General features: G+C 49.9%; 1 protein-coding gene across 2 annotated transcripts in view; it reads left to right on the top strand.

The window, feature by feature from the left end:
• Window positions 1–23421, top strand: part of Bicd2 (BICD cargo adaptor 2) — a 47646-nt gene that overhangs the window by 18717 nt on the left and 5508 nt on the right. For both annotated transcript variants that reach the window (XM_006992284.3, XM_006992283.3), the window contains exons 2-6: window positions 10741–10953; window positions 17125–17277; window positions 20275–20736; window positions 21381–22403; window positions 22921–23072. In XM_006992284.3, the coding sequence (XP_006992346.1) occupies window positions 10741–10953; window positions 17125–17277; window positions 20275–20736; window positions 21381–22403; window positions 22921–23072 (2003 nt within the window). The remainder of the gene's footprint in view (window positions 1–10740; window positions 10954–17124; window positions 17278–20274; window positions 20737–21380; window positions 22404–22920; window positions 23073–23421) is intronic.

A 23421-nucleotide genomic window follows, 5' to 3' on the forward strand; every position in this document is an offset into this window, starting at 1 on the left:
ACAGCCAGGGCTATTACACAGAGAAACCCTGTCTCGAAAATAATGCCCCCCCCAAAAAAAAAAAAAACCACCCTGGAGCTACAGTATGACCTAGCATCCCCTTCCAAGGTGTGTGCTGTGTTAATTCCTTTATTCATCTGACTGGTGTAATGCTTGACTAGACAGTTTAGGGGAGAAGGGATTTATTTTTTGGCTCATTGTTCAGGAAATACAGTCCAACATGGCAGAAAGGCATGGTAGCTGTGGCTTCACACTTGGTGGCAGGAGCTTGTAGCATAAGCTGGTCACATCTTAGCAAATTGAGAAGCAGAGAGATCTCTGACCTGGAGCAGAGGTGAATCATAACCAAGCCTTATGCCCCACTGATCCTCATTTTTCAGTTATGTGCCACCTTCTGACAATTCCACAGCCTCCCAAATAGCATCACATAGCTAGGGACATCGTGTTGAAACACATGAGCCTGTGGGAGCAGGTCACATTCAAATCATGACAGATAACCAAGAGACTTAACCATATACACCCGCACAAAAACTTACAGGTGAGGGCCTGGCATGGTGGCACATGTGCCTGTGATCCCTGTACTCAAGAAATGGGCAGCAGAATTGCAAGTTTAAGACCAGCCTGGGCTATATAGTGAGTTCAGGCCAGCCTGGGCTACATAGAGAGACCCTGTCTCAAAATATTAAAAGGCAAAAACCTCAAACAAAAACAAAAATCTCCCGAAGACTTAAATGAACGACCGTAGTACTGCTATTCTTAATAGCCTCCAAGGGAAGACGACACATGGTAAACGTGGTCGCCTGTGCAGTAGAATAATGTGCAGCCCTGATAAAAGCTTGTATGTAACATGCGTGGACCTGAAAAATGTGCTAAGTGAAAAAAAAAGCCACATAAGACCAGTATTGTATGGGTTACATGAAATGTCCAGAAATAGACAAATTTATGGGAACAGAAAATAAATAGATTGTTGGTTGCCTGACTCTGGCAAAGGGGAACTGCTGGAGACTTATTGCTAATGGAGACTGGGTTTCTCTCTGCAGAGGGGTGTTAGTGTGGAGTTAATGATAGTTTTCTCACATCTATAAATGTAAACCCCCCACCCACGTGCAAAAAAAAATAAATAAATAAAACAAAAAACAAAAACAAAACACTGGATTCAACATCCTTGAATTCAAAAGATGGGCTATTATTTTTAAAATGTGGGTTGTGTATGGCTTCTGAGGATGTAGCTGAGTTGGTAGAGGGCTGTCTAACACACACAAAGCCCTGGGTTCCATCCACAGTACCGCATTAGTCAGGATTAGTGAGTAAGCCCAGCAGCCAGGAGGTGGGAAAAGGAGGATCGGGAAATTCAAAGTCCTACTTGGCTATATAGCAAGTTTGAGGCCAGCCTGGGATACAGGAGACACTGTCTCAATAAAACAAAAACAAATACAAATACATTTTTAATGAAAGAGAATTTTTGTTTGCAAAATTTTCTAGATAAATTTCTCTACAGTCTGAAGAAATCATCAAAGGATCTAAGGCTCTCTAGCTATGATGCCCATATGGGAAGAACTTTGCATGACATTGAGAGACTAAGTTATTTTACTAATTTTTAGCTTTTCTTGTTACTGTGTTTATAATTCTCATTGAATATGTTGTTTTTACTGAAATTAACATCCATGGAGTATGTGCTTTGAGGTAAAGGTTATAAGTGTAGTTTTTAAAATTACGTATTCCTAACTGAACAATCTACTTTGGAGATTCTTTTTATTTATTCATTTTACTTTTAATTAATTTTGGGGGGGGATTCATTTTTTTCAGTTCCTTTCAATAATTAGTGTATGTGTGGCAGTTGGTCGTTCATCTTCTGACATTATGGTTTACTTATGCTTCTTGGCCTATCTTGCTCCTTAGCACATGCTGAATGCACACTTTAAAAATTGAACTGGCTTATCTCACATTTGAGTTCCAGGCATGGTCGTCTGGTGACTGAATAATTTATAAAGCAGGTTCTGTTTATTGGTTTTGCTGAATTTTCACTTCTAGCATGGGATTGGTCTCTGAGCACCTGCCATTTGGAAGGGAAGATCTGCTGAGATCCTGTCAATGCCTTTATTTGAATGGATGCAGTAGTAGTCAGGGACTCTGGTCCTGGACTCCTGGGTTCAAGTCCTACTCTGGCTTGCCCAAGGAGGTGGTGCCATGGATGTGGGAGCTCAACTCTTACATATCTGCAGGAACCAAGCTCTCCAGTCTGGGGTGATAACTGCACATTTGTCAACCGTAATAGTTGTTACTGGGTAAAAAGATACACTAATATGATTGCTTTGCCTTTTGTTTTCCGGGTCCATCTCTGCTGGGTGAGGCTCTGGCTTGCTACTTTGTTTAGAGTCAAGGAACAGCTCTTTTTTATCATTCATGTTTATTTTTAGTGGCGGCCTTTCCCCTTGCACAGTCCTGCTAGACTATCCTGAGTGTTGATAAGATGTTTCTATTTTTGTTTACTCTGTTTCCTGTTGTTTGGTTCTGTATGCCTTTCCTGATACAGACATAATTAAGAGATTTTTTTTTTTTTAAATTTTTGTGTGTTGGGTACATGCTGGCATAGTTTTCTGTTGCATTTTTTTCAGAACAGTTTTAGATCATAAAACAAACATGAAAAATATATTTTATTTTCTATGGCACACAAACATGCTAGCAGTTTCTTATTTTAGATCACTCTTTCATTGTTTACAGCTCCTTCTGATAGTTTTCCTTACAATTGGCTCTGTTTGGGAAGAAGATTGTTTCTGTCCTGCTGTAGAGTCTTCTGTCTCTGCCAGTCCTGATTGTCATTGAGGAGGTCCTGATTGGTCCCTCTACCTACTTGTCAATTTGTATACTAGCCTTTTCCAGGCAGCATAGGTTTAATCAAACTTTGATTATAGATTTAATCTCTTAATGCTATAAGTTCTTTATCTCTAAATGAATGGTGTTGAGCTTGCGTTTATATCAGCTTAATATCTGGAGCACCATCTTGCATTTAATAAGATTTGATGCCATTTGGTGTCCTGGAATCCTGGTAATGCAGGACTTTGAGCATTCACATGGAACTGCCCAAGATGGAGCAAGGCTTACAGACCCATCCAGCAGTGCCTTCCAGGCTGGTGTTTTTCACCTCAGCTCTTTTCCAGACCTTTAAGACATTGGATTCCCCTTTGTAGTAGCCTAGTGACTTGCGTATGTGAAAGGGTGGGGATCCTTTAGTCTATCGGTGTCTTTTGAACAGTTGAGTACTGGGGATCCTGACACTGTGCAGTGTTTACACTACTGGTGCCCATCAGAGGCCAGGCCTGCAGTAAGTACTACTAAGTGCCGTTGGTAAAGGTTGATAGGATGCATGTCCCAGCCTCTAGGCATTTCTAACAAGCTTAGATAGAAAGACAGGTGCTATGATGGGACTGTCCTCATGTCCCCTTTCTCTGTGGGGTGGGGATGGAGGGAGTGGATGAGAAGCAAACCTCCTCTGCTTCTTCAGCCCTCACCAAGAACCAAACAGCATCTCCATTTCAGCAGGTGGTAGGGAAAGCCCTGCCCAGCAGGCGTGCCAGGATGGGCAGCTGGTACAGCTTAGGGATTCCTGGGATTCCAGGCCCAGCCTGATGCAGGCGTGATGGCCCTTTAGGAACAAGTGTGGAACCCACAGGCTGTGGGTAGGCAGTACTGGATCAGCCCAGACAAAGCATTGGAGGATCCTGGCTTTGTTGTGGAATTGCTTCCTGGAACAAGCCTTGTCTCATTAGATTGCAGAGGCTGGCTCCCCTGGTTTGGCAAGGGTTGTGCCTGCTGCATCAAATGATCAAACTGGTTTAGGAAGAATTATATGGGATAGCCCTGTCTGGAGGACTCTTCCTTGACTTGTTGGTGTAGGCCTTTTCCAGGGAGCCAGGTCCCCATGGATCGTTGGTGTGTGTGTGTGTGTGTGTGTGTGTGTGTGTGTGTGTGCGCGCGCGCGCGCAGAGGGTTTGTGCTCAGTTCTGATGACACCTGTTCTCAGGCCGTTCATGTATTCTCTGATTAAAGAGAATACAGTCTGTCCTGCTGGTACAGAAGAGTGGCTCTCATTGTGAGATGTCCACATTTCTCTCTGCTAAGTGGTTGGGGCTTTCCTTTGTAGGTGAGGAAACTTTCAGTAGATGTTGGCAGGGAGCCAAGCTACCCTCTGGCTCACTCTAGAGCAGTGAGTGACCTTGTTGGATCTGTAGGAGGACCTGGCCAACTGTGTGGAAAGGCGGAAAGGGGTAGGCACTGATTTGGGCTGGTCTTCAAGTTCTCATCCTTTTAATTAGTAGGCTAGTTGTGGATAACCCTGGCTTGGTACCATCTTCTCCCAACACAGTCCTAGATTTCTTCACATCCAGCCGTGGGAACTTAGCCTTGTAGCCCAGTTTTCAAACAGTTTCAGCAAGGAGTGTTCACACTGAATCTGGCTGTCAGTGCACAGAAGGTGGGCCCAGGCAGCCTGGTCCCAGATGTGCATATACCTGCTCACCCTCCTCCTCGGCAGCTAGGGACACTGTCATCTGCTCTCAATGTGGCCCCCATCTGTACTAGTTGATCGTATTTCAGAGGTGGATCAACTAAGCAGCATTATATGTTAGTTGTCCTTTCCTGAGATGGTGGGCGTAGGTGGGCTTATATGCTTCCACATGTACCCAGGGTCTGTTCTCCCTTGCTCTGCTGTCTGGTTTCCAGGAGTGGAGGGATAAAGACACGCTCCTTGGATGTGACCCCAAAGCTCTGCCCTATCAGCCCTCCTTCAGTATTATACCACCCCACAGTGCAGCCAGGCCCAGCCCCTGTGGCAGAACACTTAAGCTCTGTTTCGCCTCAGGTTGTATGTGTAAAGTGGCTGCTTGTGCAGCCCCTCACACCATGGCACCATGAAACAGTCTAATGCTTAGGGCATGCCTGTTTTTCTTGGTTTGGTTTTTCCTTTTCCTTTTCCGTTCCTCCCTCCCTCCCTCCCTCCCTCCCTCCCTCCCTCCCTCCCTCCCTCCTTCCCTCCCTCCCTTTCTTTTTTTTCTCTGTGTAGCTCTGCCTGTCCTGGAACTCACCCTGTAGACCATGCTGGCCTTGAACTCAGAGATCTGCCTACCTCTGCCTCCCAAGTGCTGGGATTAAAGGTGTGTGCCACCACCGCTTGGCTGGTTTGGTTTTTCAAGACAGGGTTTCTTTGTGTAGCCTTGGCTGTCCTGAAACTTACTCTATAGACCAGGCTGTCCTGGAACTCACAAAGTTCCACCTGTCTCTGCCTCCCCAGTGCTGGGATCCGGGGTGCGCACCACCGTTCAGTGGGCTGCCTGTTTATGGCTGCAGGCATTGAGCCTGTCATAGACCCCAGCCCGTGCCCTGCCTGCCCTGCCCTCCTTCCAGGGGTATAGTTTCATCTGCCCTTCCTGCCCAAGCCTTTTGTCCTCCTTACCCCCACCCCATCACTGCTCATGCTGTTGCCTCACCCGAGGCCACTCTTCCCACTATACCTGGTTTTGAAATTTGCCTGTTAGGGCTGCTGTGATCATCATTCCCCCCCCCCACCCCCAACCCAGAGCTTCTCTTTTCCCATCCCAGTCACATTTGATAGGTCCACTAGGGTTCTGTAGTCTGAGGATGATCCTGCTGCTGAAGTCATGGTTGGCCTGGTTCCTTGTAGGCATAGATGATTGCACCATGGCTACATGGGTGTGGCTGACCTTGAAGCCAGCATCCCAAGGGGCTATGTGGTGGCCAGAAGCAAACATGGGCTGTGTTCCTCTGAAGGCGCCTGACTGGCCGTGACCTCATGCTCCAGCTCTGCTGGCCTTGTTGGGTCTTGCTGAACCTGGGCAACTTCAGAGCAGTAGGCAGGATGCTGGCCAAGAGCCTGTGCTGAGAACTGAATCTGCCTGGGTAGACAACTCCCCTCACAGCACAGAGCATCCACCATTCTGTGGGGAAGGCTGGAGGAGAGCTGGTTTTCTATTTCCTTCCCTTGAATCATCTGGGAAAGTTTGTGGAAGGGGCAGGTTAGAGGCTGCATCTGGGGTCCAGGGGCGGGTCCTGAAACCAGGGTAGTAGACAAAGGCTCCCATCTCCTGGGGTACCACCTAGGAGGCCCACAGGATGAGGCAGGGAAATCTACAAACACATCCACAGTTGTCCCCCACCAACCCCCAGGTCAGACAGGAACTCTTTTCCATGGAGCACTTCCTCAAGGGAGGACAGAAGGGAGCCTACCACCAATAGAATGGGAGGACCATCCTGGGTGCAGCAGGATTTGAAAGGTTGCATAAGATTGGATGCAGTGGGATCTGAAAGGGTCAAAGGAAATGTGATCAGACAGACATGGCCATCTCTCTAACCCTCATCCTCCTAGCCTGTAAGCTGGAGATGGTGGCCACAGGGATGGATGGGCTATGTCTTGTAGGTCCGTACTCTGCAGGTGAGGGGCACAGCACTTCAGAAACATCCACACTGTTTTTAGGCAACTTTAGTGAGCTTCGTGCATGTTAGGGTGTTCAGTATAAGTTTTCATGTAAGCATATGTTCATGAGACCATTGGTAAAATCAAGGTAATGAGCTTGTCTCTGGTCATTCCTGTTCCCTCTACAGTCCCCTCACCTCCACCCACTGACCCCCATCTTAGTTTGCATTTCTAGAGGTTTATAGAAAGGGAATTGAACAGTCTATCTTTTTCCACTAAGGTGTTTTTGAGGTGTATCTGTATTGATGTATTAATTCTTTTTTATTGGGAGTAGTACTTCACTATATGGATATACCATATGTAAAAATTTTAAATTTATCATCTCTGTGTGTGTGAGTGTGTACATGTGTGAGAGTGTGTACATGTGTGTGTGTGCATGCCACAGCATGTATATAGAAGTTAGAGGACAACTTTGTAGAACTAACTTTCTCCTTCCACCTTTATTTATGTGGATTCTGGGGATTGAACTCAGGTTAGTAGGCTTGAATGGCAAATGCTTTTACATGCTGAGCCTTCTCTCAGGCCCTATACTTTAAACTACTTTAGAGCTGGGATTACAGATGCATACACTACCACATCTGGTCTTTGTGTAGCTTCAGTTGATTCACACTCAGGTCCTTATTAGTACGTGGCCAGCCTTGTACCCACTGAGCCATCTCCCCAGCTCGTTGTTCTTTTCCCCAAGATGGGGTCATCTCTGTTGCCCAGGCTGTTCTTTCCTCCTGCCTCAGCCTCCTGAGTGTTTGGGTTGACATGTGCTCACTGTTGACTACCATACTCAGAACTGAGGTGCTCTTCTCCCTCTCCTTCTCCCCCTCCCTCTTCCCCGACCCCCGTGGGGGCAGAGCATGCGCCAATCTTGGTCGGGTCAGTAGTCTGTCTATGCGATGAAGTGACTTGGAGTTAGGGTAGCGGGTAGAGATAGTCCTGCTCGTTCCAAGTCATTTAGTCTGTTCGAGGTCCTTTAAATTGCTGCATGGATTTTAGAATGAGCCAGTCAGGTTTCTACTGAGAGCTGTGGACCTTTGCCCTGGCATTGTGAGGAGTTGATAGACAGGCTCCTTGAAATTGATGCACACTTCACGGTTGCTTTCTCGGCTTTGTTGGCCCTGCTTTGATCAGTATTTTGTTTGTTTGTTTCCTCTGGGCCCTCACTTTGGCTGCTTTTCAGAGTTGGTCCATCCTTCAGATGCACAGTGTGTCTGCTCTTGACCCCTGCCTCTCCTCTGAAGAAGAAGTTCTACTGGCATCATTCTTTGCTGCTGAGTTGAGGATTTGGTTCTGGTACCGGACTCTCGGCCTGCCGGCCTGCCTACCCTTGTGGGCCGCCCAGGACCGTGTGCTGCCTGCCGGTCCTCTCTTCCTTAGCTCTTCACCACGGAACTCTTCACCACGGAATTCACACGGAATGGCCCTGGATGTGTTTGTTTTCCTGAATGTGTTCTGAGCTTTGTTCTAGGATGTAGTGGCTTGAAAATGGATTAATCCTTCCATGGTCAGTCTTTACACCTCGTTCTGCTGTGTTAGAGCAGCGTGTAATCCAGGCTGATTGCCAGACCCCTGACATGCTCTCCCCAAGCCTGTGAATCTGGCTAGTGGGAACAGGCTCGTTTTTTCAGAGTGTGCCAGGGATTGTCCTGCTCTCCAGTGTGGTCCTTTCCCATGGCTTTCTCAGCCCCATGCTGACCATCCTCAGTGAAGACTCACTCTAGTCCTTAGCTCTGGCTGCCCTACTTCCCTGTCTCTGGTCATCTTTTTCCACAGGCCCTGCCATCCGCCTCAGGCCTCTGTCCTGTGCCGTGCCCCGAAGCTCCTTCTGAAGGGATGAAAGCTGTTGTAGGAGTCCCTTCACCCTGCCATTTTACCTGGTACCACAGTAAACTGATGTGTAGTATTTTATCATATTTGAAGTTATTTGTGTGTGGGCACATACCACATGCCTGGCATGCATATGCCATAATGCACATGTGGAAGTCATAGGACAAGTTTTGGGAGTCAGCTCTCTCCTGCCACATGGGTCTTGAGTTTAGTACTTAGGTGCCAGGTTTGATGGCACATGCTTTCATCTGCTGAGCCATCTCACCAGCCCTGTTCCATCAGACTGTTCCTGTGCTTCCCGTTCTTAGTTTCCCACACAGGAAGTGGAGTCTGTCACTGTGACTGTGTACCTTCTCAGTTGAAGGTAGATGTCTCCATCACAGCGTGTTTGAAAAGCTGCCCAGGGCTGCTCCTGTGCCCTAGGCTGGTAGCTTGGGTGGAGGAAGAGAGTCAGGGCCCAGGTTGGCAAGCCTGGGCTTGAATATTGTATCATAGTGCTTAGCCATCACACTTTGCAGAAAACTTCTGAGGAGATGTCCTTGCCCCAACTCCCAAGTTGACGGGAGTGTCCCAAGCAGCCACAGGTGCTGGACTCTTGAGTGTAGTCCCAGCGCCCTGAGTTGGGGGCCAGCTTGGTGTTTGGTTCCTTTGTGTGTCTTATGGTGGACAGGCAGCATGGGTCAGGTGCTGTGTAGTAACAATGTGTGACTTGATCCTTCCCTAGGATCGGGGTGAAGGCAAACAGACCAGAAATCACAAAGCTGAGCTGCTTTGCTTTGTGTAGAATGGATGCTGTGTTGGAGGACTAAGAGCGTATGGGCAAGGAATCCAGTCTACTGCAGGAGTGTTACACTGTGAACCCTCCACACACACTCCCAATGCCAGCTCTGGTTCTGTGTGTCCTCGGGACCATTGTGAGGCCTTCCCACAGCATCTTGGACACAGCATATGCCTCAGACAAGACCCTGCTCCATTCTACCATTTCCCTATCAGGATGAAAATTAATTGCTTTCTGCATTTTCATGTGTTAGTATTAGAAACTGCTCAGCTCAGTAACACCCCTTTACAATTTGGCTTTGTGTGTTTTGCTCATTGTTTTTTTTGGACTGAGTCCTTAGACTTGTGAAGTAATAAATGAAAGAAAATAGTCCTTTTCTCTTTTAAAACTAGTGAAAACCATCTTTTTATTTTTATTTTTGTTGTTGTTTTTGTTTTATTTATTTATTTATTTTTGATTTTTTTGAGAAAGGGTTTCTCTGTGAAACAGTTCTGGCTGTCCTGGACTTGCTTTGCAGATCAGGCTGGCCGTGAACTCACAGAGATCCTCCTGGCTCTGCCTCCCGAGTGCTGGGATTAAAGGCGTGTGCCACCAACACCCTGCTGTAGCTCTTTTCTTTCTTTTTTTTTTTTTTTTTTTGTTTTTGTTTTTGTTTTTCCGAGACAGGGTTTCTTTGTGTAGTTTTGGTGCCTGTTCTGGATCTTGCTCTGTAGACCAGGCTGGCCTCGAACTCACAGAGATCCTCCTGGCTCTGCCTCCCGAGTGCTGGGATTAAAGGCATGCTCCACCACCGCCCTGTAACTCTTTCCTTAATGTTGTTTCTTGCCATGAGCCATAGGTCCTATAAAGAGTCAGGAAAGGAAGACCGAGTAGATGGCACAGCCCCTCAATGGGGTTTGTAATGGAAGCCAGGCTGGCCAGGGCCCTAGGGTATGGTTTCAGCACAGCTGCTGGCCTCAGTGTGTGACTGACATGGTGTTGTGGGTGTGGCTAGTACTTGTTGCTCTCCCTTGGTAGGTTTTCTTCCTGAGTCTTAGGGCCTGACACACTTGCTCCTCACCCCAGTGTCTGAAACATGCAGGTACATGCATCTGGGTCTGTGCACCCTGAGGTGGCAACTCTAGCTAGCTGTTACTGTGCCCTGTCCTTAGGGATAGGGGCTCTGGTTGCCTAGTCTGGTTTGTCCCAGAACAAATGAAGGATGATTTGACGTCAGGTAGCAGGATGGGGCCGCTCCTCACCCCTCGCTTGTAATGGCTGGCACAAATTTGTAAACCTGGAATGTATGTTGGGTGTACCACTCTAGGGTTGTTTCCCATTAGCTTGTCCAGGCTCACAGTATAGACCACTTACTTCCTGGTCTGGGAACTTTCCAGTTCATATCATCAGGCCTTAAACTTTGTCTCTTAAAAAGGAAGTTCTGCCTGTGTTTGTGACCCTGTATTCTTCATGTTCCTTCCTGTCACTCCACATAATAATGCTCCTAAGACTAGTTTGATTTCACTGTAATGAAACCTGTGCCTGCCACGTGCATCTCAGTGTGTCTTTTAACATATGCACAACATAGAAGGGCCTTCATGTTTCTTGTGATTTTGGGTCTCCATTGCTTTGTGGCCCCAGGACACCCATTTCATGAGTGTCTTTTCTCTCTATGCAGGCATTTGGCCAAGCACACACAAACCATAAGAAGGTGGCTGCTGATGGTGAGAGCCGGGAGGAGAGCCTGATCCAGGAGTCAGCCTCCAAGGAGCAGTACTATGTGCGGAAGGTGCTGGAGCTGCAGACAGAGCTGAAGCAGCTTCGAAATGTCCTCACCAACACTCAGTCTGAGAATGAGCGCCTCACGTCCGTGGCCCAGGAGCTAAAAGAGGTAAGTGGGTGGGGGTGACATCTGTCATTGTGACAGTGGGCTGTGTGGCCTCTCAGAGCTGGACACACGCATAGTTCTGTGCCTCACTACTCCCTGACCAGCAGGGAGGAATATCAAGGTAGAGTGCTGCAGCCTAAATGATGAATGGCCTAGCTTGTGATTTGGTGACAACTGGGACAAAGATAAGCCAAGAGCCATAGAGAGTCTTTGGAACCCTGAGGAGGTTGAGGACCCATCACTAAGCCTCCGTGTGAGCTACGATCCTGGTCAAGGTCCACCTATCCATGGTTTTGGGGGTTAACCTCAAGATCCTTCTAGAGGCTTGAGATAACACTGGCTTTAGCCCTCACATGGACAAAGCCTTGTCTTCAGTCTCTGAAACCCTGTGTAGGAGACACCCTGTCCCTTCACTGCGCACCCTCCAAGCTCTGGGCCCCACTCCAGCTGTGGAAGCCTCCCCTCTGCAGTCGATGTTCTCACAGGGAAGTCAGCAGAGCACAGGCCGTGAGGGTGTGCTGCTAGGCCCAGGGACTCTGACCCAGGGGCCATCAATAGGAGGGAGCCGTCACTTCCCCTGGTGTGGGGTTTCTGAGGTCCTCAGGAACTCAGTCTGAATGAGGGGGTTGGGAGAAGGCAGCCTCGGCTCCTGGAGCCCAGTGCATGATCTCATTTCCTCCCACAAGTATGGCTCTGGTGAGGGTGGAGGAGGGGCTGTCACTGAGGAAGAGAAGCAGCTCTGGTGACAGTCCATCTGTCTACCCCTCCTTCCTGAAAGGCCAGTGCAAGGCTTTCTCCCACATTCAGCCCCCAGGCAGCCAAGAAGGCTGGATGACTATCCTGGGCCGGAAATGAGCTCAGTGAATTGAAGACAGGCAGCTCTGGGGTGGGGAGAGATTCCTGTTGTTCCTGTTTATGCTTTAGGAGGAAATCCTGAGTCCCCTACAGACGCCTTAGCTGCCTTTTCTTTAGGTGTCTCCTTCTCTGTGTACCCACAGGTCTGCCTCAGGCCTCATCTCCTGCATACCTGGCTGGGGTGGAGGTTCCGTTCTCGCAGCTGCCTCCACCAGCCCTAGCTTTGGTTTCTCCTCTGCTCTTCTCTCCTGGCTTAGCACGACAGTCCCTCACTGCCCAGCACTGGCCCTCTGGGTTGAATTTGGTTTGGCTGGCCTTTGGTGACTCCTTATGACCTCTGTCCTGTTACCTCTGTCTCTAATAGCACTCCTGTTTTTCCTCTCCTGTGACTTCCTGCTTGGAATGCAGGTCCCTCCAGGGCCCTGACTACAGCACACCCTCATGGCCTGTGCTCTGCTGACTTCCCTGTGAGGACATCGACTGCAGAGGGGAGGCTTCCACAGCTGGAGTGGGTGCGCAGTGAAGGGACAGGGTGTCTCCTACACAGGGTTTCAGAGACTGAAGACAAGGCTTTGTCCAAATCTCTAGTCTAAGTGAGGGCTAAAGCCAGTGTTAACTTCACAGCACCAAACAATTTTGCCCATGTCAGGTAGTTCTGATGTCCTAGACCCAGTCATCCTAATGACCCTCACGGTGTTCTGTCACACATGAAGAAACTGAGGGGAAGAACAACTCTGGGGACCGGACGTGTGAAGGCTGTGCTGTGTGTAGGACCAGTAGTGGACAGTTTGCTCAGTTTTTTTTGTCTTGCTGGCATTAGTCCTGGTAGGTAGATGAGCAGTTGAGGAATGGCTTGTTGCAGACATGATGCTGTTTCTCAGATGGATAACTTGAGGCCCAATAGTCTCAGTAAAGGCCGAGTGTACCACTCAAGGTGATTAAGAGACAAGCCCTGTGTAGAAAGTGCTGAGAGCTCACGAGGCCAGCAAGAGGACTGACACTCCCCAACACAGTGGCCTCTTGAGGCAGGCAGTCGTCACACCCCTCTTGCTGGTCAGGGGGTCCAGGTGAAGGAGAGCTGGTGGATAGGACCTCAGATAAGGTTGGCTCCAAGCCCATGTGCTCACTGTTCACATGTGGGCTGGTCATCGACACAGAGCAGAGCCTCTACCCTGACATCAGACGCTCAGCCTGGGAGGAGGTTCTTTCTGAGGGAAAACTAAACCCCTGTGGCTAGTTGGAGCCTGCTGGATTTCTGAGGAGTTGGGCATGTGATGGGCGGAGGTGCCAGGCAGCGGGCCAGCTGAACCTCTCTGCTGAGCCTGATGGCCAGGGCTGCAAGCAGTCTCCATAGACAGAAAGGGCATGTGTCTGAGTCCTGCACTGTCAGCAGAGAAGGTGCAGTTAACCTGTCATGTGATACCACCTTGCCAGCACGTGACTTGCGTGTATGCACATTTCTCTATGCTTGTCTTTCCACAAGGACACTCATCTACAGGCCCATGCAGGCCCATACACTCCACCAAAGGGAAACACATTTTAGTACCCTGGGTTCTGATCCTAGCAGTGGCGTAAGAACAGAACTCCTAGAGAGCCTTGTGAGGGCCCGGTTTATAGAGGCTGAGGAACTTATGGGTACTGATGTAGGGGCACAACTCTCCTGGTATGGCTCTGGGCCTAGTTCTCTCAGGCTTCCATCCTGGCCTGCGGCCTCCATCTTCAGTCAAAGAAACTGCACTTCCTGCCCTAGCCATGTGGAAGCTACCACTGTGTCTCTTACCCCTGCCTTCTAGGTCTCTAATTTCTGCTGAATATCCCTGGGATACTGCGGGGACTCAGATCTTGCCCTCAGTTACCAGTCTACCTGAGGGCTGTGACCACATGGACCCTCTTTGTATGTGTTTGGATACTTTCTACATGGCAAGCACTTTTGAGTTGGCTGAGAGAGAACAGGAATTGAGATCATTTCTGGCAGACAGAGAACATTTAGTAGTTACTCTCATACCTGTCTTTGAGCTCCAGGTGGGGTGTAGAGAGCCTGGGTGTGTTTCCATCTGCATAGCACCCCAGGCTTTCAAGAGTAGGTCTGTTTGTGGTCCTGCCTCCATGGAAGCTGTACTTGGGCCGTTTCTCTCCATCTCAGTGTGTGTTTCCCTCCCCGTCTTCTCCCTGGTGATGCTCTGTCTCCCTTTGGCCTTCTCTTACTCTTCCTGTGGTGTCTGTTTCCTCTGGTGTCAGTTCTGTTGCCTCTCTCAGGCACTTGGTGAGAGGGCTGTGTCTCTCTTCCTGGATTATGAACTAAGTCTTGGTCTTGAGTGCTGAGCCTTTGTCAGGATGCTTGCTGTGTGTCACCCTCTTCCACTTTCTGTTCCCCCCTTCCTCCCCACCCCTCCCTTTTCTGATATACTTCCTTGCACTCATCCAGCGTCGCTGTTTTGTCTCTCTCCCTCCCTTCATGGCATCTTGTAAGGCATATGTCCCTCAGTGAACACACAAATGTGACAAGGGGCAGTTCCGGTAGAACTGAGAGGACAGAGCCCTGGGCCTAGGCTCTGGAGCAGGTGTGCTGTTGGTCTGAGAGACTATCTGAGCATTAGGAACAGGGATTAGAAGCAAGCATGGGGTATGGAGGGTATGGAGGGTATGGGAGTTATTTAGGGGATTTTGCTCCCAGGGGACATTGATGGTGTGTGAAAACATCTTCACTGATCACAGGTAAGAGAGGGCTGCAGCTGGTGGGCAGAGGTAAGGAAATGCTGAACAACCTACAACATAGAGGAGAGCAACCACAACAAAGGGTGGTGTGGCTCTGGATGTGTGGGAATCTGAATGTGTGGGAAGGAGGTTCCTACGGCCTGTATGCAGTGGAGGCAGTGTGGGTTGAGAGTTACAGTGTGGGTTTTGGTGTGCTCCTCTCGGCCCTGCGCTAGCCCTTCCCTGTGACAGCCTTCCCAACTCCTCACACATGTCTTGGAGACAGAAACCAGCTTTCACCACATTTGTTGAGATGGTACACATCCTATACAACTCACTTAAAAGTGTGTTCCTAATGCTCAGATGGCCTCCCAGACCAAGACACACCTGCTCTAGGCCCCGAGCAAGAAGCCTAGGCCCAGCTCTGTCCTCACTAGCGCTGTCCCTCAGCATCTGCGTAGCTGTAGGTATGTGCACCATCCTACGGTTGTTACTTTGTTTGTGGTGCTGGGGTTGAACCAGGGTGCCAGGCAGGCCTTCTGCCACTGCCACACACTTCCAGCCTTTCGGTTAATTTTAGAGTATTTCGTCATTCCAAATGAAGCTTGTTTTTCAGTTACGCCCACACACCTCTTTAGCCCCAGTAGTCTACTTTCTGTGGCCATTGATTGCTTGTTCTAGACCTTCCTTATAAATGGAGTCATACAAAGAATGGCCTCCTTGACTTAGCAGAGTGTCTTCACGCTTCATTCGTGTTGTAGCAAGTGTCAAGACGTCATTCTTTAATGTGGCTGAATAACCCTGCATTGTATAGATAGACCATGTTTTGTTTATCCATTCACCGGCCAATGGATACTTGGGTTGCATCCACCTTGAACACTGGGAACACTGATGTGCAGGGTTCTGTGTGGGTAGGTTTTATTTCTCTGGTGTAGACACTCTGTTTAACTGTTTGAACATCTGTAAACATGTCACAGTGTTGCTCCACTTACCAGTTCACCAGTCAGATGACCCCATCTTGCAGAAATAGAAAAGGGTTAGTGTTAGGGAGTGAGTGAAGTCCTGAGTGAATATGTATTGTTTGACATGGGCATGGCCACGTCAGAGACACCAGTGCCTCCCTCAGATCCATGAGAATGGCGAAGCCTTCCCTGGGTGAGGCCTAGAGGGATGGCAAATTCTTCCTCTAGTCCAAGCGTGTATGCTGACAGTGCGTGCGGAAAATGTCTTTCCCTGGATGTTTGAGGCCTGAAGACCGCTCCCCTGCAGACTCCTACTTAGATTAGCTAAGCCTGCTTCCTGCTTCAGCTGTGTATATTAAAATGCTGCGCTTCTGAGATGCTGTGGCTTCTTCATTAGAGTCCAGATCACCCCATCCCAGCCTTTCTGTGTCTGTGTGTCTGTCATTTCTTCATTCCCTCACTGCACCAGTTAGGTCAGTACCTGGAGCTTGCAGAGCTCAGCATGGTTAGAGCAGGTTGAATCATTTGCCTGAAGTTCCACACCGAAGAGAAGTAGAGGGACCTGTGCCAGAGACCTGCTCAGTGGGGGATGGGGTGGTGGTGGTGTTCAGGTCCCAAAGAGGATGTGTAGAGTCGAGGGTGGGTGGTCGTGGTGGGGTTAAGGATGAGACCGACGAGACGGACACGATCTGAGGGTGAATCAGGATGGCTGCCAACAGCATTTAATTGAAAAAAAAAAAAAGACTACATTTTTTATACTCTATGGTTGCGCATAGGATTAAATAGGAGACAATTGGTCTGTGAGCTTGGGTGTGGCTTGAGATCAGGGGTTGAGGAATCTAGCATTGACCTTGACAATAGGCAAGGTTAATGGAAAGGCCACAGTTCCTCTTGCTGGAGATAAGAGTGACTGCTTTATCAAGCAGGAACTTTCAAGCCCCCAGGGAAGAGACCCTTACCCAAATGCCTGGCCTTGGGAAAAGGACATCTGGGAACCAGACACTATACTACAATGTCTTAGTCTCACTATATATAAGGGGCCTGTTCCCCTCATAACGCTCCCAAAAGGGAGGGTCCTGATGCCTTACTCTTTTCCCATTATACTCTACCATTCGACTTTCTCTGTATTTATTAATGGAACTCTTGCCCTTAATGGCCTCAGGCTCTGGATCTGAATTATAGGCATTTCATCCTGGGGATCAGGTATGTCTAGTAAATCTCTAACTTTCCTGGTCTTGGTGTAATTCGGAGGACACATTGGAATTCCTAGTTCCACAGTGGCAGAGATTTTTTTCCAAAGAATTATTGTGTTTTTATCCTTTACCAAAGTCCACACAAATTTCCCAAAAGGAAAGGGAATATTGAGAATCATTAAAAATGAAAGTAAAAAAGGTTCTTGAGAAGTATGGTCTGCAAATGTTGAAATGCTGGAACTTTGTCAAGCAGCACTGGTCACCATGTGGTCCATGACAGATCTGATTGTGGACTGTAATGGTCTGCACAAACCCCACTGCCCTGGCCTTCTCCCCTCCAGGCAGCCACACTGTTATCCTAAGGGCTCACAGCATGCCGGCAGCGCTGAGCCTCCTGAGCGCACTTAGAAGCACAAGTGGTAGGACCAGCTATTGAGCAGTCTACACAGCCTTTTCCTCTGTCCCCGCAGATCAACCAGAATGTGGAGATTCAGCGTGGCCGTCTGCGGGATGACATCAAGGAGTACAAGTTCCGGGAAGCCCGTCTGCTTCAGGACTACTCAGAGCTGGAGGAGGAGAATATCAGCCTGCAGAAACAAGTGTCTGTGCTCAGGCAGAACCAGGCAAGTCTCCAGTGTAGTCACCCGGGCATCTCAGGCCTTTCCCATCTTCCCTTTCTGTCTTGTTCCACATACCTGAGGCCAGGACTAGTAGTACCTCCACAGTGGATACAGGGGATTGTAGCTCACAGCACCTAGCACTCCAAGAGCACAAAACAAGGCCTGTGGCTTTAGTATGACAGTTTCCCAAGCCAAGGGTAGCATGACTCTTGCTGGGGAGTGTTTCTGTTTAGCACAGATAGGGTACTGATGACACACCAGAAAGTCCACCTTGGTGGACCAGTGACAATGTTGAGCTTATTTACAGGAGCATGGGTGGGGAGAACTCATAGGAGCATGGGTAAGGAGTTACAGGAGCATGGGTAAGCAGTTACAGGAGATGGGTGAGGGGTTTCAGGAGCATGGGTGAGGGGTTTCAGGAGATGGGTGAGGGGTTTCAGGAGATGGGTGAGGGGTTTCAGGAGATGGGTGAGGGGTTACAGGAGATGGGTGAGGGGTTACAGGAGCATGGGTGGGGAGAACTCATAGGAGCATGGGTGAGCAGTTTCAGGAGCATGGGTGAGCAGTTACAGGAGCATGGGTGAGGGGTTTCAGGAGATGAGTGAGGGGTTTCAGGAGATGGGTGAGGGGTTACAGGAGATGGGTGAGGGGTTACAGGAGCATGGGTGGGGAGAACTCATAGGAGCATGGGTGAGCAGTTTCAGGAGCATGGGTGAGGGGTTACAGGAGCATGGGTGAGGGGTTTCAGGAGCATGGGTGAGGGGTTTCAGGAGCATGGGTGAGGGGTTTCAGGAGCATGGGTGAGGGGTTTCAGGAGCATGAGTGAGGGGTTTCAGGAGCATGGGTGAGCAGTTACAGGAGCATGGGTGAGGGGTTTCAGGAGCATGGGTGAGGGGTTTCAGGAGCATGGGTGAGGGGTTTCAGGAGCATGGGTGAGGGGTTTCAGGAGCATGGGTGAGGGGTTTCAGGAGCATGGGTGAGCAGTTACAGGAGCATGGGTGAGCAGTTACAGGAGCATGGGTGATGACCTCCAGCAGTTGCTAGATGAAGTTCTCTTTATTTAACCTTCTGCTTCCTGTCTACTCGAGCAAACTCTTAGATAGCTTCAAGAGGACTGGGTGTAGCTGGGGTCAGGGCACAGAAGGGAGGGATGGTTGGAATCTTGGGTGAGGGTCTAATTGTATTTACCCTTCCTTCTATGAGAGAGTGTTTATAGGCCTGATCTTGTGAGGGCCTCCAAGCTGGGTAATCATGGCTGCTCTGATTTTGAGACAGCAAGGGCCATGTCATGTCCGGAGGACAGTGTTCCACATCACCAAGGTATGGGGGAAACTCAGATGAAAAGGGTGTACTAAAATCTTCAGAGGCTGGGCGGTGGTGGTGCACATCTTTAATCCCAGGACTCCGGAGGCAGAGGCAGGCAGATCTCTGCGAGTTCGAGGCTTGCCTGGTCTATAGAGTGAGTTCCAGGACAGCCAAGGCTACACTGAGAGACCCTGTCTTAGAAAAGAAAAACAAACAAACCAACCAACCTCCAGAGACTGACCATGAAGCCTGAAATACTACCATGATTCTGCCTGTTGTAGGGATGGGAGATGTCCCCTCTGCCTGTGGCAAAGATTAGGAGGTCCTCATCTTAGGAGGTGGGTGAGGGTGAGAACCACTCAGTGCCTGAACATGCTTCCCATCTCTAAGAACTATAGCCAACAGGGAACCTTTTCTCTCAGGAAATCCCAGACCTTACCCCCAAGTGCCATGATTGCTGTCCTGCTTTCATTAGAACCCTGCTGGCACCCAGATCATCTTAAGCTAAGGCCTCATTGTCAGTGGACCCGGTACTTCTATCCTGCAGAGAAAGCCCATGTGTCTATGTAGAAGCTTTTCAGTTTGCAAAAGCAGGCAAGCGATGGATTCTGGTGCTGGGAACCACAGGAGCAGGGCTCACGGCGCCATCTTGTAGCTCATAAGCATGAGGAGCCATTGGACATTGATTGGTACTACTGCCCACAGTGCCCTGAGGAGGAGAGAAACCAAAGCTCAAGGAGACCCTACACTCAGTGGAGCCACACCTACTGTAAGGTTCCTCAGCCCCACTTGGGGCACTGGGATATGGGCACACTTAGAATATTGTACCAGGTTTCCCTTCCTGCCCTAAGTCTTCCTTAGTATTACAATGAGGTGTTTTTATATATGCCATAAACCCCGAACCTCACAGTAAGCATCAACTTCCATCTACTCTTTCTTTGTCCACTCTCAGATTGTGTGTGTTAACAAGACCAGTATGCTTTCCCACTCATCTTCTAGCTCCTCCAGGCTTGCATTCTAAGGAGTTGGTGCTGAACCATTTGACCTTAAGGGGAAGTCCAGTTCCTTTGTTTTGAAATATGATTCAAAATAACAGTTATAGCACACAACAAAGTATATATTTTATGTACCTTAAAATAATCCGGTTAGGGCTGGTGAGGTGGCTCAGCGGGTAAAGGTGTTTACCAGGCAAGCCTTGTGACCTGGGCGCAGTTCCCAGAACTCACGTAAAGGTGGAAGGCGAGAATCTCCACACTGCATAGTGGCGTGTACACCCACACACATACATCATGCACACACATTTAAAAGAGAGAGAGATTTGGTTAGCTGTTAATGTTAACTGAGTAATTTTATAGAATTTTAAATCCATGCACACTGGTACTAATCTTCAGAAATACAATAGGAATTTGGCAGCCTCCATGGGAATCCTCAGCCATAGGCACACTGGTCCTGGCAGTGGGCTGAATGTTTCTGTTACTTCTAGTGCTGTAGAAGTACCTTTTAGCATCCATGTTGCTCAGTGTAGGAAGTGGCCTTGGCTGCAGCCACTGCCCTCTCCTACAGGGTGGCATTTCATTCTTTGGGTCTCCTTACTCTTTGTGGTTGGGGAGGTAGTGTTCTGACACTGTTGGGATTCATCACCCTGAGTGGAGCCTGACATTGTCTTGACATGGGAGTGTTTGTATTATTCCCCAGGTGGAATTTGAGGGCCTCAAGCATGAAATCAAGCGCCTAGAGGAGGAGACCGAGTACCTCAACAGCCAGCTGGAGGATGCCATCCGGCTTAAGGAGATCTCTGAACGGCAGTTGGAGGAGGCGCTGGAGACTCTGAAGACAGAGCGGGAGCAGAAGAACAACCTACGCAAGGAGCTGTCGCACTACATGAGCATCAACGACTCCTTCTACACCAGCCACCTGCCCGTCTCTTTGGACGGCCTCAAGTTCAGTGATGATGCCGTCACTGCCGAGCCCAACAATGACGCGGAAGCCCTGGTCAATGGCTTTGAGCACAGTGGCTTGGTCAAATCCTCGCTGGACAACAAGACGTCCACACCCAGGAAGGATGGCCTGGCTCCCCCCTCCCCGAGCCTCGTTTCTGACCTGCTCAGTGAGCTCCACATATCTGAGATCCAGAAGCTGAAGCAGCAGCTGGTGCAGGTGAGTAGGCAGGGCATCGTGTCCCAGTCTTCCCCGTCCCATGCCTTTTTCAGTGCCGGCAGGACTGCATGTTCTGTGTACGCAGTGCTTTGGGGACACGTGGCTGCCTGCAATTTACTCATACTGGGTTTAGATCCTGTATCTTTACCACAAATGAAATTCCGTAGTGAAGAGTAGTGTCCTGGAGAAGTAGGTTCCTGATTGTCGTACCATGGTGCCCTGTGGCTCTCTTTGCTACCCATATCATGTCAGGGTGAGGCGATATGGCCCCTCATGTAACTCCTACATACAGACCACAAGCCAGAGTCTCAGCAGGGCCGTGCATTGGCACATCTGACAGTTTGTAGTTGATCTAGTGAGTGAGTGTTCTCCACAACCTGAGAAAGGAAAGTGGTAGAGAGCTGGACACGTAAGGACCCTGCCAATGTGCCCTGGAATTCTACATTTGAAGCCCAGCTTCCCTCCAACACATTCAGAGTGAACCTTTATGGGTGACCACTATTGTGGTGATATTCATGGTCTTTGTCGTGAATTCTGTCCAGTCTGCTGGCACAGCCCGTGGCCCATCTGGCCTAGCCTGAGGTGTTGCTGGGGTGTCCTGGAGCCCTTTAATGGCCTCTCTCCTGCCACATCTACCTTTGCAGATGGAGCGGGAGAAGGTAGGCCTGCTGACAACCCTGCAGGACACACAGAAGCAGCTGGAGCAGGCGCGGGGGACCCTCTCTGAGCAGCACGAGAAGGTGAGTCGTCTCACGGAGAACCTGAGCGCCCTGAGGCGCCTGCAGGCTGGCAAGGAACGGCAGACTTCCCTGGATAACGAGAAGGACCGTGATAGCCATGAAGATGGTGACTACTATGAGGTGGACATCAATGGGCCTGAGATCCTGGCCTGCAAGTACCACGTGGCTGTGGCTGAGGCTGGTGAACTCCGGGAGCAGCTCAAGGCATTGCGCAGCACCCACGAAGCCTCTGAGGCCCAGCATGCAGAAGAGAAAGGCCGCTATGAGGCTGAGGGCCAGGCGCTCACAGAGAAGGTCTCACTGCTTGAGAAGGCTAGCCATCAGGACCGAGAGCTGTTGGCCCAGCTGGAGAAGGAGCTGAAGAAGGTGAGCGATGTGGCTGGTGAGACCCAGGGCAGCCTGAATGTGGCTCAGGATGAGCTGGTGACCTTCAGTGAGGAGCTGGCCAACCTCTACCATCATGTATGTATGTGCAACAATGAGACACCCAACCGTGTCATGCTGGATTATTACCGTGAGGGCCAGGGCAAGGCTGGCCGCACCAGCCCCGAGGGCCGTGGGCGCCGTTCACCTGTCCTTTTGTCCAAGGGGCTATTGGCCACAGAGGTGGGCCGAGCAGATGGGACTGGGGACAGCAGCCCTTCACCCAGCTCTTCATTGCCGTCACCATTGAGTGACCCCCGTCGGGAACCTATGAACATCTACAACCTGATCGCCATCATCCGAGACCAGATCAAGCACCTACAGGCAGCGGTAGATCGTACAACTGAGCTATCCCGGCAGCGAATTGCCTCACAGGAGCTGGGCCCTGCTGTGGACAAGGATAAAGAGGCGCTCATGGAGGAGATCCTCAAGCTGAAGTCACTGCTGAGCACCAAGCGGGAACAGATCACCACACTTCGAACAGTGCTCAAGGCCAACAAGCAGGTGAGATAAAGTGCGTGGAGCACAGAGCCCACTGGAGGGTGCCTGCTCCACTCGTTGCCGGGCCCTCGGGCCTGTGCCCTTCCTTGTTGGATTAGTCTCCTCCTGTCCCCTTCCTCAGGGCTCCCAGACAAGAGGCGGAGTGACTGGGCATTAGAGAGTTCTTAAACCAGAACTCTGCTTCTGACCCACCCACCGACCACCTTACAGAGGTTCTGATGCTCGAGTAACAGGGCTGTGGTCCAAGTGCCCCAGGGGCTGATACAGGGCTTTTTGGCTTCTCCAGGACAGGCCCTGTGGGACATCCTTCCCTGCTAATCAGGATCAGAGGGTGGGACTCACTGAGGCAAGCTGACCTTCCGTGAGCATGGCTGTCATTCTGTCCCCAAGACTGCATATGAGGGAAGGCTTTTTCCAGAGAAGTTTCCACCACCTTGGACCCAGGTTCCCACTGTAAACCCAGGGCTTCCCTTGAGCAGCTTCACCCCACCTACCGACTTTATACCTCTTTGTCCCCCAGACAGCTGAGGTGGCCCTGGCCAACCTGAAGAGCAAGTATGAGAATGAGAAGGCCATGGTGACCGAGACCATGATGAAGCTACGGAATGAACTCAAGGCCCTCAAGGAAGATGCAGCCACCTTCTCCTCCCTGCGGGCCATGTTTGCCACCAGGTACCTGCACCACTAGTGGCCCTCTCTTCTGCGGTCTCTCCCCTCCTGGAGCTCCCTGTTGCCCTTAGCCACAGGCTTCAGTCTTCTTCCTGAGGCCTGCAGGCCTGCTGGTTCAGCACCTGGGCTGGGGCACCATCAGGCACCCCAACACAACTCAAGGTTTGGAAATGACTGCCCCTAGCCCAGCCTAGCACGTAGGCCTGGCTCTAGTTGGTATAGGGGAAAGCAAGGCGATGGAAAGACTGTTCAGCACCAGGGTCCCCAGCTGGCTGTACCCCAGCCTCTGTGCATCATGTAAGCAGGTGCCCAGCTGTGGACCAGGACTGGTTGGCACCACTGAGGCAGGCAG

Source organism: Peromyscus maniculatus, chromosome 5 (assembly GCF_049852395.1).
Source record: "Peromyscus maniculatus bairdii isolate BWxNUB_F1_BW_parent chromosome 5, HU_Pman_BW_mat_3.1, whole genome shotgun sequence".
Taxonomy (NCBI): domain Eukaryota; kingdom Metazoa; phylum Chordata; class Mammalia; order Rodentia; family Cricetidae; genus Peromyscus; species Peromyscus maniculatus.